Source organism: Serinus canaria, chromosome 1 (genome assembly GCF_022539315.1).
Source record: "Serinus canaria isolate serCan28SL12 chromosome 1, serCan2020, whole genome shotgun sequence".
Lineage (NCBI taxonomy): Eukaryota > Metazoa > Chordata > Aves > Passeriformes > Fringillidae > Serinus > Serinus canaria.
Genome location: NC_066313.1, coordinates 84390377 through 84410413, shown reverse-complemented (window position 1 = coordinate 84410413; position 20037 = coordinate 84390377). Strand labels below are relative to the sequence as shown.

Sequence of the window (20037 nt, the reverse complement as noted above, 5' to 3'; positions counted from 1 at the left end):
CGGCCGGCCGGGCACGGAGGGAGGGGCGGAGGAGCTCCCGCCGCGCCACCGCTGCCCCCGGGGAGGGCGGGCGATCTGCCGGCCTCGGATGGTTTTACCTAACCACTCGCCCCTTACATAAGCCGGGAGTCGGTCCACCCGCCCCCCCCCCCCATCCCCGCCGCCGTTCTCTGTTCCCCCTTCCCCCTCCCGGGAGCCGCCCCCCTGCTGCAGAGATGTGACACGCCCCCTCTCCATCCCTCCCTCCCTCTCTTCCGTCGCCGTCCCCTCCCAGGAAGAAGCCGGAGTCGGCAGCGCCGCGGGCCCAGCATGGAGTAGGGCGGCCCGGGGCCGGCGGCGCCGCGCGGGCATGGAGCTGGGCCCGGGGCCCTGCGCGCTGCCGCCCGCCGCCGGGGCCGGGACGAGGGCGGCGGCGGCGGGGGGACCGTGCGCCGAGATGCTGCAGGTGGCGGAGGAGGCCTTCCGCGGCGGCAACTTCGAGCTGGCGGCCGAGATCTACGGCTCAGAGCTGGCGGGGCTGCCGCAGCCCGAGCGGGGCCTGTGCCTCCGCCGCGCTGACGCGCTGGCCAGGGCCGGCCGCATGGCCGAGGCGCTGGACGCCTACGGCGCGGCGGCGCGGCTGGCGCGGCTGCGGCCCGAGGAGCTGCGGGAGCTGGCGGAGAGCGTCGCCCTCAGCATCCGCGACAAGGAGCTGCGCCTCCCGCCCTGGGGGAGCGGCGCGGCCGGCGGCAGCGGGGCGGAGGGCGAGGGTCTGGGCGACCCGGCGTGCTGCCGCCCGCCCGAACTCTTCGCTTGCCCGCTGTGCCGGCGGCTGCTGTGCGAGCCGGTGACCCTGCACTGCGGGCACACCCACTGCCGCCGCTGCGCCGAGCCCGGCGACTGCGGCCGCTGCCACCGCCCGCGCCGTCCCGCCGAGCCGACCCCTGCCGCCGCCGCGCTGCCGCCGGCCGCCGGCCGCCCGCGGGTCAACGTGGTGCTGGGCAACCTGCTGCACAAGTGGTTCGGCGCCGAGAGCCGGGCGCGGCGGCTCCGCGCCGAGGGCGACGCGCTGCGGGAGCGCCAGGAGCTACCGGCCGCCCTGGAGAAGTACAACCAGGCCCTAGAGATGGGTGAGTGGCGCCGGCGGGGAGGAGGAGGGGGCGCGGCGGGGGCAGCGCTGGCCGCCGCCACCGGGCTGGCCCCCGCAGCCGAGCGGGGAGGGGGCTTGCGGTGAATGGTGGGAGAGGGCGCTTGGGGGAGGCTACGAGCGGGAATCCTGCCAGCGGGTCTCCTCACGCCCGCCCCCCGCTCCAGTGAATGGCTATTTTTGTTCCACTGGTATTTTTGTCCTTGCTCTGAAGGTGCTTGGCGTTTAGCTGTTCGCTGCCGATGACTCATTATGCAGTATTTCTAGAAAACCCGCTTTCCTATTTATGGGGAAGCCATCATTCAGTGTAGGATACGCAGTAGTGGTCGTGTTGAGCCGCGCCGCGGCTTCCTGGAAGAAATGAGTACGTGGATCAGATTCATTCAGCTACGTGCAGCTGCACCTTCAGCAAGATAAAAGCTTTGAAAACACTTGATGGGATATCAGTAGGTGTAAAAGCTCAGAAAATTTCCTTTATCTTGCACTGTGCAAAATACTCAAGGTTATCTACGTTTAGCCTTGGAGAGAGGGTCCACTCGTGGACCGTAGCGTAGCCTCTTTGTTGACACGCAGGATTTCTCTGTGCGGGGTGTTCTCTGAAGAGCTTGGCGTTAAATAATAATGCCTGCCTTCCTACTCTGCCAAACCGATGGCAGCCTTAGTTTATCAAAACTAGCTTGTTTTCAGGTTCTGCGCCGAGTAGTAGGTGGATCCTGCTCGCTCGGTTGTAGCCCTGTAGTAGTGTGCGTGCGCGCCCGGCTTGTTTGCCCTGCGAGCAGTGGGGGTGGTACAGCACCGGGGATGGCTGAGAGGCGTGCAGCGGGGAGAGCCACGGTCTCGGCGCATCCCCCGGGATCTGCCGCTCCTCCGGTCTCAGCTTGATGGATGTCCGGTTTAATCGAGGAGGAAGAGGGGAGAAAGCCTTTGTCATTTGAACACTGACGAAATCCTGTGGGTAAATGTCTTTGAAAGACAAGTGTAGGGAAAATTGTGTCCCTGCTCTGTCAATGAGCTCCTTCCCTGCATTGACTAAAAATCGTGTTCCTTGATCCTAGCTCTTACATACAGGGATCAATGTCTCTGATTTTTTTTTTTTTAATTCTTTTGCTGCGGAGAAAAACAATTTCACCATTATTCCAGTCCTTGACTCTCTTTCAATTTTTTGCCAATGATAGGCATTGGAGATAGAAGAGTTTGGGATGGGATAGCATAACATACTATCTACTCACAGCTGATGCTGGCTGTGGAAACCATTGCTTCTGCTGTTTCTTCCACTTTCCCAGCTAGAGTTTTCAGTCCTATCTGAAAACTATCCTATAAAACTATTTATCTATCCCTATAAAACTATTATGTGGTTTAGCTGAAGTAATCCCTATTAAAGTAGGGCAGGATGGAGCCCAAGAAGGAAGGTGAAGTAGAGGGAGAGGAGAGGCTTAATGTAGGTCACTGGTGGGTACGGTGAGTTTTCAGTAGGGAAGCATCCTAATATTTTGTGTTTGTGGTCCTACTGCTGGGGAAAATAGCATCTCATCAATGAAATTAATGTTTGGAGATCTTTTTAGAGAACTATTTCTCGCTGTTGTCTCTGCTTCTTGCTGTATCTGCATGGGGGTGAAAGGAGAGGGAAGATTGTGGTGTGCTGCTGGTGTTCTCACACAGCATGTGTCTTTCTCCTACCTCTCCCTAGAGTACAATCTCCAGCCATGGCTGTTGTGCATCAGGGTCTCAAGATAACTCCTTTGCAGTGTCCTTATTTCTGTCTTCGGTGATTTCCCAAGCATCCTGGGAATCCATTCAGAAAGTCCTCACTCTGTCAGTGAGCTTGAATTTTTTCTTTTTAATAAAATTGTAATTGGAAATAGTAACAGATATCTTGCTAGCTTTTGAAATCCAAATGCCACAGGCTTACATGTTGTAACTTCCCTGTAGTGGATCCAAATTCCTGCTGATGAACAGCAGCCCATGCCCCCAGCCCATCATCTTTTTGATGTTTTGTGCATGCTGGTGCTGTTCCTCACAAATTGAACTGCTGTGTGTGAGCTTCGTGTTCTTAAATTCTTGTCACATGTTCATCAGGTACTGCTTTTTGGCATGCTGGAGTTGCCTTCTTGTTTTCCAGCCAAGTATCATGGTAAATAAGGAAGAAAACCCCCACAGCTCATTTCTAACTGTTCAGTGTTTAAATGTTAGCATGTGCATGACTTTAAAAGCACAGGACAGCCCTAAGAGTTATGCCAGGTGCCTGAGAGCATTGTCCGAAAGCTTCCTGAACTGTCAAGCTTGTGGCTATGACCATTTTCCTGGGGAGCCTGTTTCAGTGCCCAGTCACCCTCTGGGTAAAAAATCTTTTCCTAAAATCCTGCTTAAACCTCCCCAGATTCAGCTTCATGCTGTTTCCCCAGGTCCTATCCCTGATCACTAGAGAAAAGGGATCAGTGCATGGGTCTCCACTTCCCCTTATGAGGAAGCTGTAAATTGTGATGAGGTGTCCCCTCAGTTTCCTCTACTCCTGGCTGAACACACTTCTGATGTGTGAGCAGATAAGTGCCATTTACAACCTCCAAATGCTTGTGTATTGCACAAGGGTCTGGGTATCATTAGAATTTCTTTTTAGTGACTGAAGGTACATGAACACATTGATTATACAATTGTGATATAAAGTTAGGTAAAATTCCAGGTGTCTTGGCAATACACATAATTTAGTGGGATTTTTTTACTGGTGTTTTTTGTGGAATGCTCTTCTACTCTGTTTGTTACAACTAGCTTTGTGTGATGCAATATTAAAGCAAGTTTTCCTGTCACTTTGCTCATTCTGATTTTGACCTTCTCCTGATTCACACTTCAGTTCTTGAGGTGCTTCAATTCTTGAATTACATTTCTGGTGAAATCTGGAATGTCTGGTATATTTCATATTTCAGGCTTGGGAAGAGATCTACATGCCTTCAAGTTGTTAGCTTTTTCCAGTTGAACTAGTTAGTTTTACAGACTCATACTGTTAGTGAGTATGTTCTTTTGTCCTTAACTATCACATTTATAACAACATGCTTCTCCCATGTTCACTCCTGTAGTCTGCTATGAATTCAGGTGTGGTTGACTGGGGTTTTTTGTTCTTAAGAAAATCAGCTTTGCTATTTGATCCTTCCAGTCCTCTTGAGATGTGATCTCTGCTGTATTATACAAAGTCACTGTCTTTTTTTTTTCCTCTGCTATAGACATTGTAATAGATCCTCCATTATTGTAAGGTATCTAATTACCACAGCTTCAAAGCAAGCACATGTCAGGCTGCTTGAAAGAAAGCGTTTGTTTCCAGATGGATCGCTTTTTGTGCCAAGCTTTATGCTGTTCAGCCATCATAATATCAAGTATTGTCCAAATGTTGCTCTTATGGCCGTTACCTCAGCGTTCTGAATTTCATTTGTGTGGGGTCAGAGGTGGGCTTCCTCTCTGACATCCCTTCTCTTCTAAATAGACTTTTGATTGTCTGAACTCCTCGGTTAATTAAACTGAAATATATGATATATGTGTGCAGGATTGCTTTGTTTGTGGGGTTGCTTTCTTTTGTTTTTTTGGGTTTGGGGCCTCTTTGTGCAGTATGTGCTTTCTGTACCCTTTGTTCTTTCACCTGCTGCTCTCTTGCTGTTGGCGATACTCTCTGGAGGGACTGTGCTTGGGAGGAGTACAATAATTTCCTTATATCCAGGCATACAGACTCTTTAAGCTGTGTGCCTGGAGTTAAAGTAAGCTAGATTTCAGTGACAATTAAATGTATCTTGAGGATGTGCTTTTGGGAGTGTGTTGCTTTGTTGGGTTGTTTTTTTTTGGTTTTTTGTTTTTTTTTTTTTTTTGTTGTTGTTGTTTTTTTGTTTTTTTTCCTCCAAAGCAGTTCTCAGTTAGAGAGGCAACAGGTAGCTGTTGCTTCATTGGGAAGATTGTGAATAGAGCTTTTCCCAAGTACAGCTCTAAAAGAGATGAAGCTCTCGTTGGCATGAGGGTACAGTCATTAGACAGCATGCATATTACAGGTCTTAGGTGGTCTCTCAAGCCTGCCCATGGGGCTGTGGCTCTGCTGGGAAGGGCTGTGACCTTGTTGTGCCCACCTGACCCTAACCTCAAATGAGCTTCTTCAGGTGTGGAGGGGAGACTCTTCCTTAGCTCCTGTGGTGTGAGGTGTGGGTTTTTTTTTTTTGCTTGCTGTGTGCTGTGCAGTTGGGTCCCAGCCCTGAGGGTAGCACACATCTTATCTGGATGCTGGTGTTCCAGGACACCTTGTTTCTACATGAGACATGTTGGCTTTGGTGTGTAGTTACCCACTGCGGCAAAGTTTATCAGGCCCAAGAAGATCATTGTTTCTGGAAAGCTGTAAGAGCTCAGCAAACACTCAAAGTGGTTGTGTTTACTTCTAGTGTGATGGACTCTTTCTGAGCAGAAGTATCTTTGTCCTGGGGCAGGGGGGGATAGCTAATTCATGCAGCCACTCACATCACCCAGGATTTTAGTTCCACCCCTGCCAAGATTTCTGGAATGAGCATATAGGAAATAAGGCTCAGCTGTATCATAGAGTTTTCAAAACACAGTGAAAAACTTAGGTCTTAGGAAGAAAAGGCTCCTTTGCAGATACATCTATGTGGGTCAATTGGATAAAGGATGGTGTAGGAAAGGCCAAGGAGAGGAGGTGAGTTTGTACCAAGCCCAAAGTAGTGTTAGAGGTAACAGTGCTACAGGGCAGGCACGGGACATGCTGCTGCGTGGCTGCTGGGGATGCTCTGTCTCCAGTCTCTGGGAGTGCAGAGCTTCTCACTGACCTCTGGCCCACAGGGTGGTTGTTGCGGTGTTGCTAGAAACAAAATGCAGATGTTTTTGTGAGCTTTGGTGGAAAAAGGAGAATCTGCCTCTCTTTGCCAGACCTTGGAGAGCCCTCCCCTCTCATCCCAGTCTAATCCAAAAGAAAGCTTATTGTGGCCACTCAGAACTAATTACTTTTGTGGTCAAGCAATTAATGGAAATTTATCTGATGCCTACCAAATTCTCTCTTCTTAAGAATTGAGTTAAGGGGGTGGGGCAGGCCAGGAGGCAGTAGAAAAAAGACACTAAGCAAGCTACAGACCTTCAATGGGAGTTGATTCAAGAGCAATTGCTGTAGATTTTCCTGCCAGGTAAATGCCAGATTGTGCGGTTGCACTCCTTCCTGGAGAGCATGGCATCAGTAAACTTGAAGCCAAGCATTCTTTGAGTGAGACTGAGTGCTTACAGCCATAAGATAGATGTTGGCAAGCGTTCTGCCATGCCCCAGAAATAATTTGCTTGGGCATTTTCCTTCTGTGTCTGTGTCTAAGTTGTTTCAGACAAGGGTGGGAAAGGATGATCAGAATTTCTTGGTGGACTGGTGGAACACCCTTCAGGTGCTTTCCTACTGCAGCATGGATTTCTCTGTTAGTCCTGGGTCAAGGTCAGAAGAAGCAAAGAAGAGTCCCAGTCTGTGAAAGGACTGAACTGTCTTTAGAGAGAGCTGTGCTTAAGTTTTTGTAGAGATTGTTGATGCAATTGTATGCATTTTATTTATTCTGCCATTTTCTAAGGTTGTACCCTTGTTAATGGTGTACTGGTACCAAAGTCTCATTCATAGAAAACTGCTAGAGAACATGCACCTGTATGTGCATTATATATATTAGAATACTTCAATGATCTCTTCTTTTGTATACCATTTACAGAAGGCTGCTGTTAAAGATAAGGCCATTTGTCTTTTCCTGATATGATAAAAAAGATGTTTGCCAAATCTTCCTTCCTCACAATGTCTTGGGTACACTTTCCTGTTTGCAGTAATAAAGAAGTAAGTCTTTGATGTTGTACCAGCCATTTAGCAAAAACAACAAAAAAGCGGTGGTAGACAGCTGTCATGACTCCTGCAACAGCAACTGGTTCAGTCATTTTAATAATTAATCAGAAGAATATTTAATTTTTTACCTCCTAATGTAAGGTGACTTTAAGAGAAGAATGATAGGTAGTGTTTCTGAAATTACCTGCTACAAAAAATAGTAGTTGTTTGCTGCTTAGAGGAGTTGTGCTAAAAAAGGAACTTTCCCATCCTCTGTAAAATCATGTCTTGGAATCCACTTTACGTCTGTGTCCAAAACCTCTTTGCTCTGTTCTACGTGGACAGAAAAATGTGTAAAAGTAGCAGTCAAGGTTACCTAGAGACTGTTGCAGTAATCCCAGAGTTATTTTTAAACTTGAAATATTTTGCAGAGTTCTGCCCCTCAGTGCCTCCCCCACTGCCCCCCCCCCCCCCCCATTTTACTGTGGATTAGTGCTTGAAAAATAGTAGTAAATACTTCATCTATGTCACCACTGGAAACACGTCAAGTTATTTGGAGGAGAAGCTCATGTTGCTCTTGGTTTGTACTGAGCTTGTGGTTGAGCGCTAAGGTCCTGTAGTTGGATCTGTGGAAGTTTTTGCCTGCTTACAAAGGGTCTGCTGTAGGCAGAGTCATTGCTGAGCTGCATGACTAGAGCCAAAGTGGTCAGGAGCCTTATTCATCACTGGCAAAGGGTGAGAAGGCATCATGCTGTACAGTAGGCAGTCTTGCTGTGGGTTTTTGAGTTTGTTGTGTGTTTTTTTAAAAAAGTAATTAACATTTCTCATGTAAGTTACCCCATCTTAAATGGTACAGAACTGTATTTTCCCCTCCCCCTTTATGTATGTAATCCTGATGTAATTTCCTATAAATAATTGAACTACTTCAGCGTTCATCAAGAATGAACTATACATACTTAAAGTCTGAAGAATTTTTGAAGTCTCTTCAAACAGCATACTTTTTTTTTCTTTGATTAAGTATAACAGAATAAAAAGAGTCTTGCTTTTGAAAGAAGACGTTTATAGAATGCTTCCTTTTCTTAAAATGAGTAGTGTATTGCAGTACTCCTTTCATTTTTGCAAATGTATTAAGGTGCCTGCTTGTTTTGAGGACAGAAGAAGTGAGGTAGTAAGAGAGAAACAAGAGGGACCTTTTTTGCAAAAGTCAGAAATTCTGAAACAAGCTTTAACTAGAAAAACAGCTTATAGAGACCTGAAGGGCAACTTATACAAATGTAGTTTATATAGTAATCATGTCAAAAGAAGGCACCTATGCTGTCACTGGTAAAGTAGGATAGGATATCTGGCTGTAAACTGATCTTGTTAAATAAACTGTAATTGTGGGAGACCTATTTGGCTGGTCAAATTTGCCTTGTCTGCAAAGTACAATGGTGTCTTTAGAGTCTCCTTGCAATCACAGGTTCTTTTGCACCTAGCATAGGTCCCTTTTTCTTTGGGAAGATCAGAACTTTCCCTTGGTTGCTTTGAAGAAATAGTGGGGGGGTTGACCCCTGGATGTTTTTTCTTTTGGTTTTGAATCTTGCTTGTTATACCATTCTTCAGTCAGTGGATATCTGTATTTGGGGTAGTCTTTGTACCTGCTGTTTGAGAGGATAATTCCATTCTGACTGAGGCTTTGGTAGGAAACCTTTCCCAGCCTTGAACTAAATGCTGGGTGAATTAGTAAGCATTGAGAAATGACTCATATTTGTGTACTTACTGTTTTTATTATACTGGTGGCAAGAGGCCATAGATGACCTTGGGGTACATCATATGAAGCAGCCCAAATGTCCAAAGGGTAGAGTGGGAACTGAAAATACAGGGAGAGTATGTTGTTTCATGATGTATTATCTGGAAACAGTAGCAGGCATCTAGCTGAGTGTTGAAAGATTAGGATTTGCACAGGAGGGAGCAATGATCTCATATACTTAGCTCTATGTTGGGACTTTCTTGAATTTGGGACTTTTGCTGCTGCTGCAGTTCATGACATGGATTTGGGAAGAAGGTTATCATTAGCTATGGAGTTGTGGACATGGAACCTAAACTGTAGGTTAATGTAATTGGTAATACATTAATTTGTATTAATGTAATGTAATGGGCATGCTTCTTCTTCATGAGGCCTGAGCTACAGCACAAAAGCAAGGATGCAAAATTAGCTGCATCATCTGTAGCAGCTCTTCTGGGTAGCATACAACTTCCCTTACGGTGTATCTCCTGAGTAATAATGGGAACAGTGATTAGCTGTGCTTAGCAGTGATGACAGTCCAGCTTTAAATAACATATGGAGCTTCCTAACTGAGGACTTACTGAGCCTGAAATAAGACTGCTGAGAATCTAAAGCATTTTGTTCAGCACACTATAAGAGCTGTGTTTTTAAGCCTGGACTTTTGAACAGCAAAATACAGGGGCCTGAGAGAAATTAGTATAATTCTTAAAATTAAATATTCCTGAAAAATTGGTGGCATAGGCTCCAAGTGGAGGATGGTGGTGCCCTGTGCTCTTCATCCTCACCACAACCTTTTTCAAAGGTACCTAAGGCCATACACTACTGCCTGCCAGTGTTGGTCCCTTGGTCCCCCAGGAAGAATGCCTGCAGAGGCATTCCCTGTTCACAAGTGCCTGTCTCTAAGTGCTGTGGAAGGGTGCTGGGTTGCACAAGTAGACTTCTGGAGGAAGAGCCATCTTTTATTTCATCCTCTGTGCACTAAAAGCTCTTGCGTATTTCCTCTGGGGTCTTTGGTTACTCCGCTTCAGGAAGATGCCAGTGATGTAAATGCAAGGAGGAAAAGCCATGTTATTCAGAAAATATGTATACCTTTTAAAGTCCAGTTGTTAATCCAATTAAGGTGGTCTGATGATTTAGAAAACAAGGGTTTGCTGATTGCAAGTAGGTGCTCTTGTTCATTGTCCCTCTTAATCAGGTTTGGGAAGCTGTTTTTCATCTTTGCTGTGAAATGAAGTGGTATTTTAAAGTCCTAAATGTCTTTACTACTTCTGCTAATTATTTTATCTAAACTGTACCTTTCTGTTTGCCACCCCCCTCTCTCTCTACACCAAGCAACCTGTGCATCCATTTTTTTTGTGTGGACTTGACATACTTACATGAAGTTGGAGGTGAAAAGCTAATTTGCTATTCAGTTAATTACTAAAACTTGCTAATTTCTCACTGAAATAAAGATATATGTTTCATACTATTTTTCAAGCTTATTAAAAGGCTTTCAATACTGAATTGTTCAGAAGTAAATGCATAACGTAGCAAAACAAGCCAAGGTTCTTTCTCTCTCCAGGGCAGAAATTTCTTTAGGATATGAGAGAAGTTTCTACTGAAATACTGTGCAGGCTGACTCTTACAAGCAAGATTGAAAGGTTTTTGTGATGACACTTTCAGTTCTGTTCATGCCTTCAGGAAATATGCTTAGTATTGAAATAGGTGTGAAGAAGATGCAATTTTTTAGGAAGAATTGTCAGATAAGGAGAGTTAGAGAGTTCTAGCAACTTTAAACTTGTTCTTTCTGTTCTGAGTTCCTGGAAGAAGTCACTGTGTAGTTTGTTACAGTAAAACTTCTATCATCGTCTATGGTTGGGCAACCAGGCACAAGGAGATTTTGGGGAGCCCTGTTCTCCTACCAGCATCCTGAACTCAGCAGAATAGTTTATTAAAAAACTTGAATTCTTGGGCATATCTAGAAAAGTAATTTTGGGTGATAGATTCTGCATAAGTAAAAGCATAGTATAAAAAACATGCAGATGAGCACAAACATGCTGTGAGAGGAAAATTAATTATTTTGAAGAAATCCAAGCTGACAACCACACTCAGGGTAGGCAATATTTAGTGGTTCAAAGGAGGGTCCAGGAGGCAAAGACCCAAACATTCCTCTGCTCTGGGCCCTGTATGGGCTAGGGTTTTGTCTGGTACAGTGGAATTATGGCTGGGGGGAAGGGAGATGCTTGGGAAGACTTCCAGGACTTGTGTCTTGGAGGAAGTCCCTGTGTTCCAGCTGCCTGGAGCCGCAGATCATGGGAGCCTCAGTACTGCATCCCTGATGCTGACAAGGACATAAATTTTTCTGTGCAGCTGTAGATTCCCAGGAGGAGACGGATTCACAAAATGCCATCTGCTGGTATTGTGGAAACAGTAAAATTTTCTATGCTTTTCTTTTTTAATATGGCCTGAAATAATAAGTCATTTCTTAAAATAAATCTTCTTTTTCTCTGCTCTTTATCTCCAAAAGAGAGAAAGGGTGCATTATTTTAAAACAAACTTTTGACTATTGTGCAGCTTTTTCTTTTAGGGTTGTTTCTTTGGGTTTGTTTTGTTTGTTTGTGGGTTTTGCTTGTTTTTGTTTTGTCTTTTGTTTGATTTGTTTGTTTGTTTTAATTGAAAAAAAAATAAAGCTTGACAGCTATTATAGTGTAGAATCAAAATGTTAGGAGTTGGAAGGGACCTTAAAGATCATCTAGTCCCATGGGCTGGGACACTTTTCACAAGACAACTGGATTGAGTTGCTCAAGGCATTGCTGAGCATGGTCTTGGACACTGGCATACTTGTATACTGGCATCCAGCAGCTTTCACAGGCTCTGTGCATCCTCAAGCCCTCTCCTTCCACCTTCTGTGACTAATTATTTTCACTACAGCATTTGCTGTGGCATGGAACAACTCAATATCATGGTGCTCTCAAGAAACCCTGTAGTTATTTAGGCTGCGGGTGGGTATACGCTTCCACCTGAACCTTGAGCTGGAGTCAGCCGGCTGATGCCTCGGTTCCACTGACAGGGAATGAGGTTTCAGTCCATCTGGCTTTGCCCTGATGAGATGCAGACCCTCTTGCGACAGTCCTGCTGATAGCAGGAGCTGGGAACTAGGGATGCATGGGTTGGGTATAGAGCCAGCGAGATTTCAGGCTGCACTGCTTGCTTTGTGAGTGAGGTGAGCCTGAATGGAGGTGGCTAGGCACCACTCTGGTTATGGCATCTAGTCTAGATGCTTCCTCTCCCTACAGAAGACCTGTAACACTATAGCCTCATAAATACTGTTGTCTTTAGCGAAGTTGTTTGGTTTGTTAGGTTTTTTTATCCTTTCTCTCAGTTAACTAAACATTCCTTGCCAGTTACTCATTAAGGTGGGCCACACCTTTTGCTTGCTGACTGACGCTCAGGGAACTAGAGGTACTAGCCCTGAACACACGTAGCTTTTCTGGCTTGCCTCCAAGTTGGTTTATTTTCCTTTTATATTGTGAGACCCTTTGGACTGTGCTTCAGGAGGATCTGCAGCCATTCCCACATTGTTCTGCTCTGCAATTAATTTTTTTTTTTTTTGCTTAAAACTTTTGCGGTGAAGATAAGTTCCTGAAAAAGAGCTGATGAACCTGTTCTCTCTCTGGGTCTGGGTCTGGTCTTTATTTTTGAAGAGTGCTGGAAAGCATCAGTGTGGTTAAAATGTGTAGTGGTTAACAGAAGCAGCAAGCTGACTTGCATTGTCCCTTAATCTCACATTGCTTCTATTCCATGAGGTGCCAGAAATACCCCACCCTGCACCCTGCTTTCCTGTGGAGGTGCCTAACTCTGCTTGCTCCTTCTACCCACCTCAGCATACCCTGCAACTGGGTACCCTAGAGCAGTTACAGAGATGGAAATACAGTATGAATTCTTTACTGTTCAAATGTAGCTAAATAATTTTGTATTTGAGCATTTGCTAAAAGGAACAAAAAGCTTACTTCAAGATCTTAGGTTAATTGCTTTTCAATCTCATTTAACTTGCAGTCTTTTTAAAAACTATCAGGTAGAAATGTGGATCACTGCATGCAGCAGTCTGCATGTGTAATAGTTAAAAAAAACCACAACAAACCACGATAAAACCACACAAGCAAAAACCAGCACAGAACCCCACCTTGTGAGCTTCTGCAGAGCTCTTTAAGTGTAGTCTCTAGCTGTCACTGTCTGAGACCAGTTGGAGAAGCATCAGCCATGGAATGCCATGCTGCAGTTAGTATATCTGGCATCAGTCCACACTACAGCCAAAAAAGGCAGCGCTCCTTGCTGCTTCTTTCCTTCTCATCCAGTGTCCTGGCACTCAACTTTGTGTGGTTGTACAGTGAGCTAGTTGAGGGGAAAACAATCCTCTTAAACCTTTCTATTTATTTGTTGTTATTGAATTAACTTCCACTCAGTTGATTCTTTGCTCTGGTTCTCGGTGCAGCGTGCAAGCCTGGTTTGCTGCTCAAGCAGTAGCACCAGCCCAAGAGAGAGGAGGAGGAGGGAGGGGGATGTGATGTTGGGCCATCCCTCCTTGTAGGTCCTTGAACCTACAGAGTGGTGGCACCTGCAGCAGTTGTGCTTGCTCTGTGTCCATGCATACGTGCTTGTACCTGGGCTGTGTATGGGCTATGTGTTCTTACTGAGGGTTGGTTTAGGATGCTGATGCTGAAGTGAGATCCAAACAGTGAAGCCAAAGCAGGCTGAAGAGAGTATGGAGACAGGAGCCCTGTGTGTGAACATGCATAAGGTGACATTTGTTGGAAAAGTTTAGATGTGAGCTAGTTTGGATGTGAAGTTTAAAATTTACAGAAATGTGGTACTGTCTCTCAGCACAACTTGGAGGCTTTTTAAAGTTTTTTACCAGTTCTGACAGTTTTAACCAGCTCATGTTTGGGAAAGGATTACTGCACTTAGCTGCCCCCAGCCCCTTTTCACCCTTCTGAAGGCCTCTCCCAGTACGTGAAGGTCAACAGTGACCATGAGTAAATCTCTCATAAATCTCATCACCTATGATGACATATCTGTTCTAGTGAACAAAAGGAGAGCATTATTTGGGACTTGGTGTGTACTTTGCAAGGGTGCTTCCACAGCCTGCTGCAGTGTCCTTGTCAAGGTGGGGACGTTGTGGCAGTGAGGTGGAGAACTGACTGGACCATGGGCATGAGGTGGTCACTACTGGCTTGAGAGCTGCTGGGCTGATGGCTGCAAGTGTCCTTGTCCAGGTGTCAGTAATAGGGTTACCACCTTATTAAGGTGTCAAGTTCAGCACCTTATTAACAGCTTCCATCACAGGCAAGAGCACACTGTCATTGACACCAAACTGGGAGAGGAAAAAGCTATTCATGTGTTGAAGGGCAGGGCTGCCATTGAAACCAACAGCCTGGGGTATGAGCTGACCAGCATTGCCTATTTCTGCAAAAGAAGTACACCTGGGACGCAGTAACTGTGTGCAACAGGATGGGCTGGACTAGACAGCAGATCTGCAGAAAAGAGCTGGAGGTAGACAGGCCGAACATGGATCAGTCAGTGTTTCTGTGAAACTAAAATGTGTTTTAGAGACCTTAAGAAAGGACAGATTAATAATGCTTGGGAACTTTATAATCCATGTGAACTGAATGATTAATAAATTTGTGGAGGCAAGGTGTGTGATCATGAGAGGTTTGCTTGCCCTGGGGAAGGCAAGCAGATATGAAGTGTAAAGGCTGCTTGCATTTTTGTTATTTAATGGCTTCTGGTAATATTTTAGCTGAAGTCCTGCACTGGTGATTTCTTTCTTCATACTGAGAGTAGAAACACTTACAGCTTTTTTCTTTTTGCTTTCTGAAGTGTCTTGTAAGCAAGATGGGGAAAAGAGCAGTGGCATCCCGTTTGTGGATATGAAATATATCCTGCTAGATAAAACAGAGAGATTGCTCTGATAAAACAGACTGACTGCTCCATAGTGAGAAGAATATATTTTAAGCAGGAAAGAAGGAAGGAATTGCATTTTTTCCTTAACAGAAGTATAAATGCAGTGAGTGGGAAATAGTGATTTTTTTTTTTTTTGTTACGGTGGCTGGATATGAGGTTCTAGTATTTAACATGTCCTGGTACTTCTTTTAATGAAGTTCCTTGCAACTGTTTTTGTTTTCCAGCTCCTTGCAAGTGTTCATTAATAGCGCAGCGAGCGGAGCTCTGTACGCTGATGAAGAACTACCAGCAAGCTCTTCACGACGCGGACATCCTGTGCCGGAACAAACCCCACTGGCCTGCGGTATGGTGCTTGCCTTTTGTAAAGACCAAAATGAAAACTGCTTCTTCTTGGGGTTCTCTCTGTGCTGGGGGTGGTGTTGGAAGAGCATCGTGGCGTTAATATGGCCAAAAATATCTTAAGTTCTTCAAAAAATAAGTCTGGAAGGTCCTCAGAATCTCTCCGGCTGGTGAGATTTTGGTGGTGGGCAGCTGGTGTTGTGGTTTTGTTCATGGTGCCTATTCTCTGTTATAGCCCGTGCTGCACCTTGGCAGCAGAATCAGTCTGTAAGGCTTCAGCAGCCTGGGGTGGCCCTGCAGGTCCCTCTGGGATGATGTGTCCCCAGGAAATGGGTGACTTTGATAGCCTGCTGGCCAGTGTGTTTTTTTGGGAAGCCACCCAGACTGTATTTCAGGATTATTTTCTTTCCCTCTTTAATCCTAAAATTTCATATCTGTGCTGTCTACCTGTGTCATGGTGTTTCATAGAGGGGCTGGGATTTTTTTCATAACCAAAGCATGTGCTACAAGGAGCAGTGGGCAGTTTGAAGCAAGTATCAGACATTATGTTAGGAGAGAGAAATGGAAGAAGCACATGGTGCCCCTCACTATTACTGGTTGCCTGAGGCTGGACTGAGTGTCCAACAGTGATTACACCTGCAGTCAGTCTCTCTCCTGTCAGCAGCAAAACTGCAGCACAGGTTTGAGCAGATAAAGCCTCTGGCTGCTTACTGGGGAGAGCATAGCGTGGGGAATTGGGGAAGGATTTTAGGCGGGCATTGTCTTCCTGTGGAGAATAAGGAGGTGCCTAAATGCCTCTGCCTTCTCCCTGAGCAAGCAGGGCTATGCATCTAGTGCTCCATTCCAGGAGCAGTAGGGGTGAGGGGTGACCAGGGAGTCAGGGGTGATGCAGAAAGGTGCCTGCAGGGCAGGCAGAAAGGTGCTGTCTGAAACCCCGAGTCTCTGGCAAGTTTGGTAATTTTCTCTGAAGGCTATCTGTGCTGTCACCCGTTAAAACCTTTAATGTTGCAAGGCAGCTCATACTCTTCCCCTGCATCCAGTTTGCTTCTCTATCTTAGATAATTTCTCATCAAGTCAGGAATCCCATCTTGGGTGATGCTGGCTGGGTTTCTCTGCAGAGGGAGAAAAATTAATAATGCAGGTTCAGATATTTTCTTGAAGTGTCTTCTGTTTGCCTGAATCCATGTAACTGTGATGTGTGTCAGTCGTAGGCGGATAAAGGTTTCATTAATCACATCTCTGAAGAATGTTAATTGAAAATGAAATTTGTCATCATGGCGTAACCAGCAGTGTCTCAGACGTGCTTCACTTGTGCTTTCATGTTTGTGAGGACATCAACATAAGCTGTGCTGACCCAGAATCCGTGTTCTCCAGGAGTTCTGGGCTTCTGCTTTGTCAAAAAACCAAACCCAACATAAAATTAAACTTAATTCTGGGAGTAGCTCCTAGGATGCAAGTGTTGACCTACCAGTATCTTTTGGCTTATTGATAACGAATGTACAGGCTTGCTGAGTTACTGGTGAAACTCCTTGGTATGCAGTAGTCATTGGAGCTATAGATAAGTTGGTTTCTTTTCAGTTGCTATGAAAACCAGGACCCTGTAGGGCAGGGGGAGTTTTTCAGTTGTGCTTTTATTTAGAGGCAGACAGAGCTGCTACTCATGGTCCTGCTTGGATCTCCCTTTCAGTCTGATGCTTGTCAGGGGTATATATGAAAGTAGGAGAGGGAAGGTGGCAGTGGTAGTCTCTGAAGTATAGGGGCCTCTAGTCCCTGGGCCTAACTTCTGGTGTTGGATCTTTAGGTACTTTGTCTGTAGATAGCCCACCTCAGTCCTCCCTTGCAAGTCAGATAAGGACATTGCTCTTAGGGCCTCGAAGGACAAGTCCAAGCAAGCTTGTAGGCTCCCCAGTGCAGTGCAGTAATGCTGGCAGTGGTGGCAGGCATGTAAAAGGTTACGTGGAGGCTGTGCAAGTATCTCTCTTCTTGCTGCATTGAGAAAAAGAAAAATGTATCTCACCTGGAGAGAATTGATGTGTACTGAGACTTCTTGAACAGGTCACCAGATGGTAATTGTGTTAATTAACCTGGCCTATGCAGTGCTTGCTGCTTGCTTTTGGCATAAACCTTCTTCTTCCAATTCCAGTGGAATGGTAAAGATCTTAACAGGTCTCATCTTGGACGGCAATATTGAAAGAATGAGGGAGTTACCTGCTGAGGAAGATTATGTGATACTGGATCTTTCAACATTATTTTGAAGCGAGAAAAGTGGATCTGCTTATCTAGCCAGTCTCTTAGATGCATGAAGCTGTATTTTCAGTACAGCCTAGGGATGTTCACATGGGTCAGGGATGGATTAGTAGAGCACGCTTCTGTGTCTAACAAGCAAGAGAGAAATGTTTTAAGTGCACACTTAGTTTCTTTTCATTGTAAAATGAAGTAATTTCCGTACTCAGATTAGAATTGTAGTTTGATATTTTCAGGTAAGTTCAGAGATGAAACATTCCACTCTTGCTACTAGTAACAAGTAAAGTAAAGTAGGATTTATTCCCACACTGGCTACCATAGCTGTTGGCCATGGATGTGTTACTCCAGAACATGGGAGAGGTAGGGTGGGTTAAAATGCTCCACATTAAGCATTGGTACATTGCCCTAAATTCATTATGGTTTTGGGCCAAATTAGACAGGTGAAAATTTATCTCTGTCTAGTGAGACATCCAGGAGAAGTGACTATCATGAAGTCTCTCAGTTGCCACTTCCAGGCTGCCCTGTGCCACAGCCTTTTCTGTGCAGATGTCTTACTTCTTAAGTTTGTCCTGGTTTGTGAAGCTGTTCTCTGGTGTATCCAAGCACAGTGGGATGTGTAGTAGACTTTGCCCCTGGGGGGAAAAACACCCCTCCTTATTCCCAGATCTTCTCTGATGAAATGAGCAATGCTTTTGGCAAGGGATGATACAGCAGAGGGTTCCTGGGGAATCTTTTTTCACCAGAAGGGACTGAATTTCTTTCAGTCACACATGTCAATGAGGTTGTTACCTGAAAAGCATCTTGTTCTTCACCTGCAGAATGACTTGGACTTTCAGGTTTGTTTTCAGGTGAATTGCTGCCACTTCAGAAATGATCTCTAGATTTGTACATTTCCTTTGTGTGAACAGGGCCATTATGTGAAAGCAAAAGCTCTTTCTGGATTGGAAAGGACTGAGGAAGCATTGAAGGAATTTCTTTATTGTGTTGCCTTAAATCCTGAATGGAGCTCAATGAAGAAAGAAGCCCAAAAGGTATGAAATGTATTTAATAGCTATTTGGCCATTGTGTTGCTTTTAATCCCACAACCAAGTAAAATTCATGGTATTTCAGGTGATAGTAAATACCCAAAGGATAGTTTGATTCAGGAGATTCTCCAATAAGCCTTTTTAGCATTATGCTCTGTGAGGCACCTCTTGATTTTGGTTGATGCCTCAGCCAGAGGGATTATATATTTGTGAATTCCACTGCGTAGGCTTGAGGCTGCTAATTTTAGTACCCATCAAAAAATGACTTTTATGTAGGAAGTGGCAGAGGATTGAGGAGAGGAAGCTATGTGCTGCCCTGTGCTGGAAAAATCCTGCAGTCTTTGTAGCATTTTGTTCCTTATGGGAAGTTAGACGCATTAAGTGCTAACAGCCCATCATCAGGTTCTCTGACTATCCACACAGGCAGCTTTTTATAAAAATGAGATGAGGATTTGGCAAGATGCTTGGTGTGGACTGGTGAGAAGAGAAACAGGCTTTAAGCTAGGGGTTAAATCTACTTGAGGATGGAGGAGATGGATGAAGAAACAAGGAATGTTTAAACACATCTTTGTTAACTGGTTTTAAAGGGAAAGCATGGTCTGAAGAGTTCTGGAGGCAGGGTCAAAATGGGGATGGGTAGGATCAGGAGAAGGATGCAACAAACTGCTGCCCTGCTTGCTGTTGGGGAGCAGAATCCTTTGATAAGGCAGATGGGCATGAGAAGAGCACCTTGGAATGTGACTGTGACTGTGGTTGTGGTGGACACTGCCATCCAGGTTTCCCATGGACATTGGGGAATGCAGGATGTCTTGTATGTTTCAAGCTTCTTGGCATCTAGAAACTGTGAAGTTTGTGCATCTGCATCCACTTAAACATAAATATCTATGTTGTAATTATTACCTTTTCTTTTTTTTTTCTCTCTAATTGACTAGATAATGTGTGAGATGTTTTTCCCAGCCTTTGAAAATGTGCATGATAGTCTAACAGCACCTTTCTCTAGTCGAACATCCCATACAAGATTGAAACCGGCATTTCTGAGTAGCATAAACACACAGTCAGCTGTGGAAGATAACTCTGTTGCTGGGTCCTCAAAGGTAAAGCAAAAAGTGTTCAACATAAAAATACCAAAAATAGTATATGGATCTTTCTGATCTGTGTGCCATTGTCTTTATCTGCACCTGAGTAGGCACTTGCTTTCACGATAAGCCTGTTCTCTCCATTGCTGTTGGATCTCTTATTGGGATGTACTTCCTCAGAAAAATAAGAGAGTGATCATTTTTCTTCAAAAAACAATGTGATGCCTTAATGTAGGGGTCACTTGGGTTTGTAATTTTTTCTGCTGAAGATTTTAGTATGACAGGAACATAATTTCTAGAGACAGGAGCTGTAGGGAGAGTCATGCCCCCTGCTTCATGCAATTGGGAAGTGACCTTTGATACAGTCCTTTCTCCATTGCTAGGCTCCTTGTGGGAACATTGATCTATTGCTGATAAAACTAATTGATAAGAGCAAGCCAAAATGTCTCATGCTGTATATAACTGTTCTTACTTTTTTAGGATACTGTGTTCAGGTTAACAAAAACCCCGTCCCAAGAATCTGATGTATTCAGAAGCACTGATTCTTCTGTTACCCATCACGTTCTGGATCTCTACTTTGATGACAACAAGAAGTCTTTGGGAGCTATTCTTTCCAGTTTACCTGGGGTTGGCTTAAAAAGAAAGTTGTCCAGTGATATGAGGGATTTGCAAAGTTTGGATGTCCCCAATAAGATTCTTAAAAAAGGTTT

At 45.0% G+C, this 20037-nt stretch overlaps 1 protein-coding gene across 1 annotated transcript in view; it reads left to right on the top strand.

Moving 5' to 3' along the window:
• The first annotated feature begins 306 nt into the window (after positions 1 to 306).
• The window catches only part of LONRF2 (LON peptidase N-terminal domain and ring finger 2), a 34117-nt gene continuing 14386 nt past the window's right edge, over positions 307 to 20037 (top strand). Inside the window, exons 1-5 of the mRNA XM_050971464.1 lie at positions 307 to 1109; positions 14868 to 14986; positions 18135 to 18257; positions 19184 to 19345; positions 19808 to 20033. Coding sequence (XP_050827421.1) covers positions 350 to 1109; positions 14868 to 14986; positions 18135 to 18257; positions 19184 to 19345; positions 19808 to 20033 — 1390 coding nt within the window. The 5' untranslated portion in view covers positions 307 to 349. The remainder of the gene's footprint in view (positions 1110 to 14867; positions 14987 to 18134; positions 18258 to 19183; positions 19346 to 19807; positions 20034 to 20037) is intronic.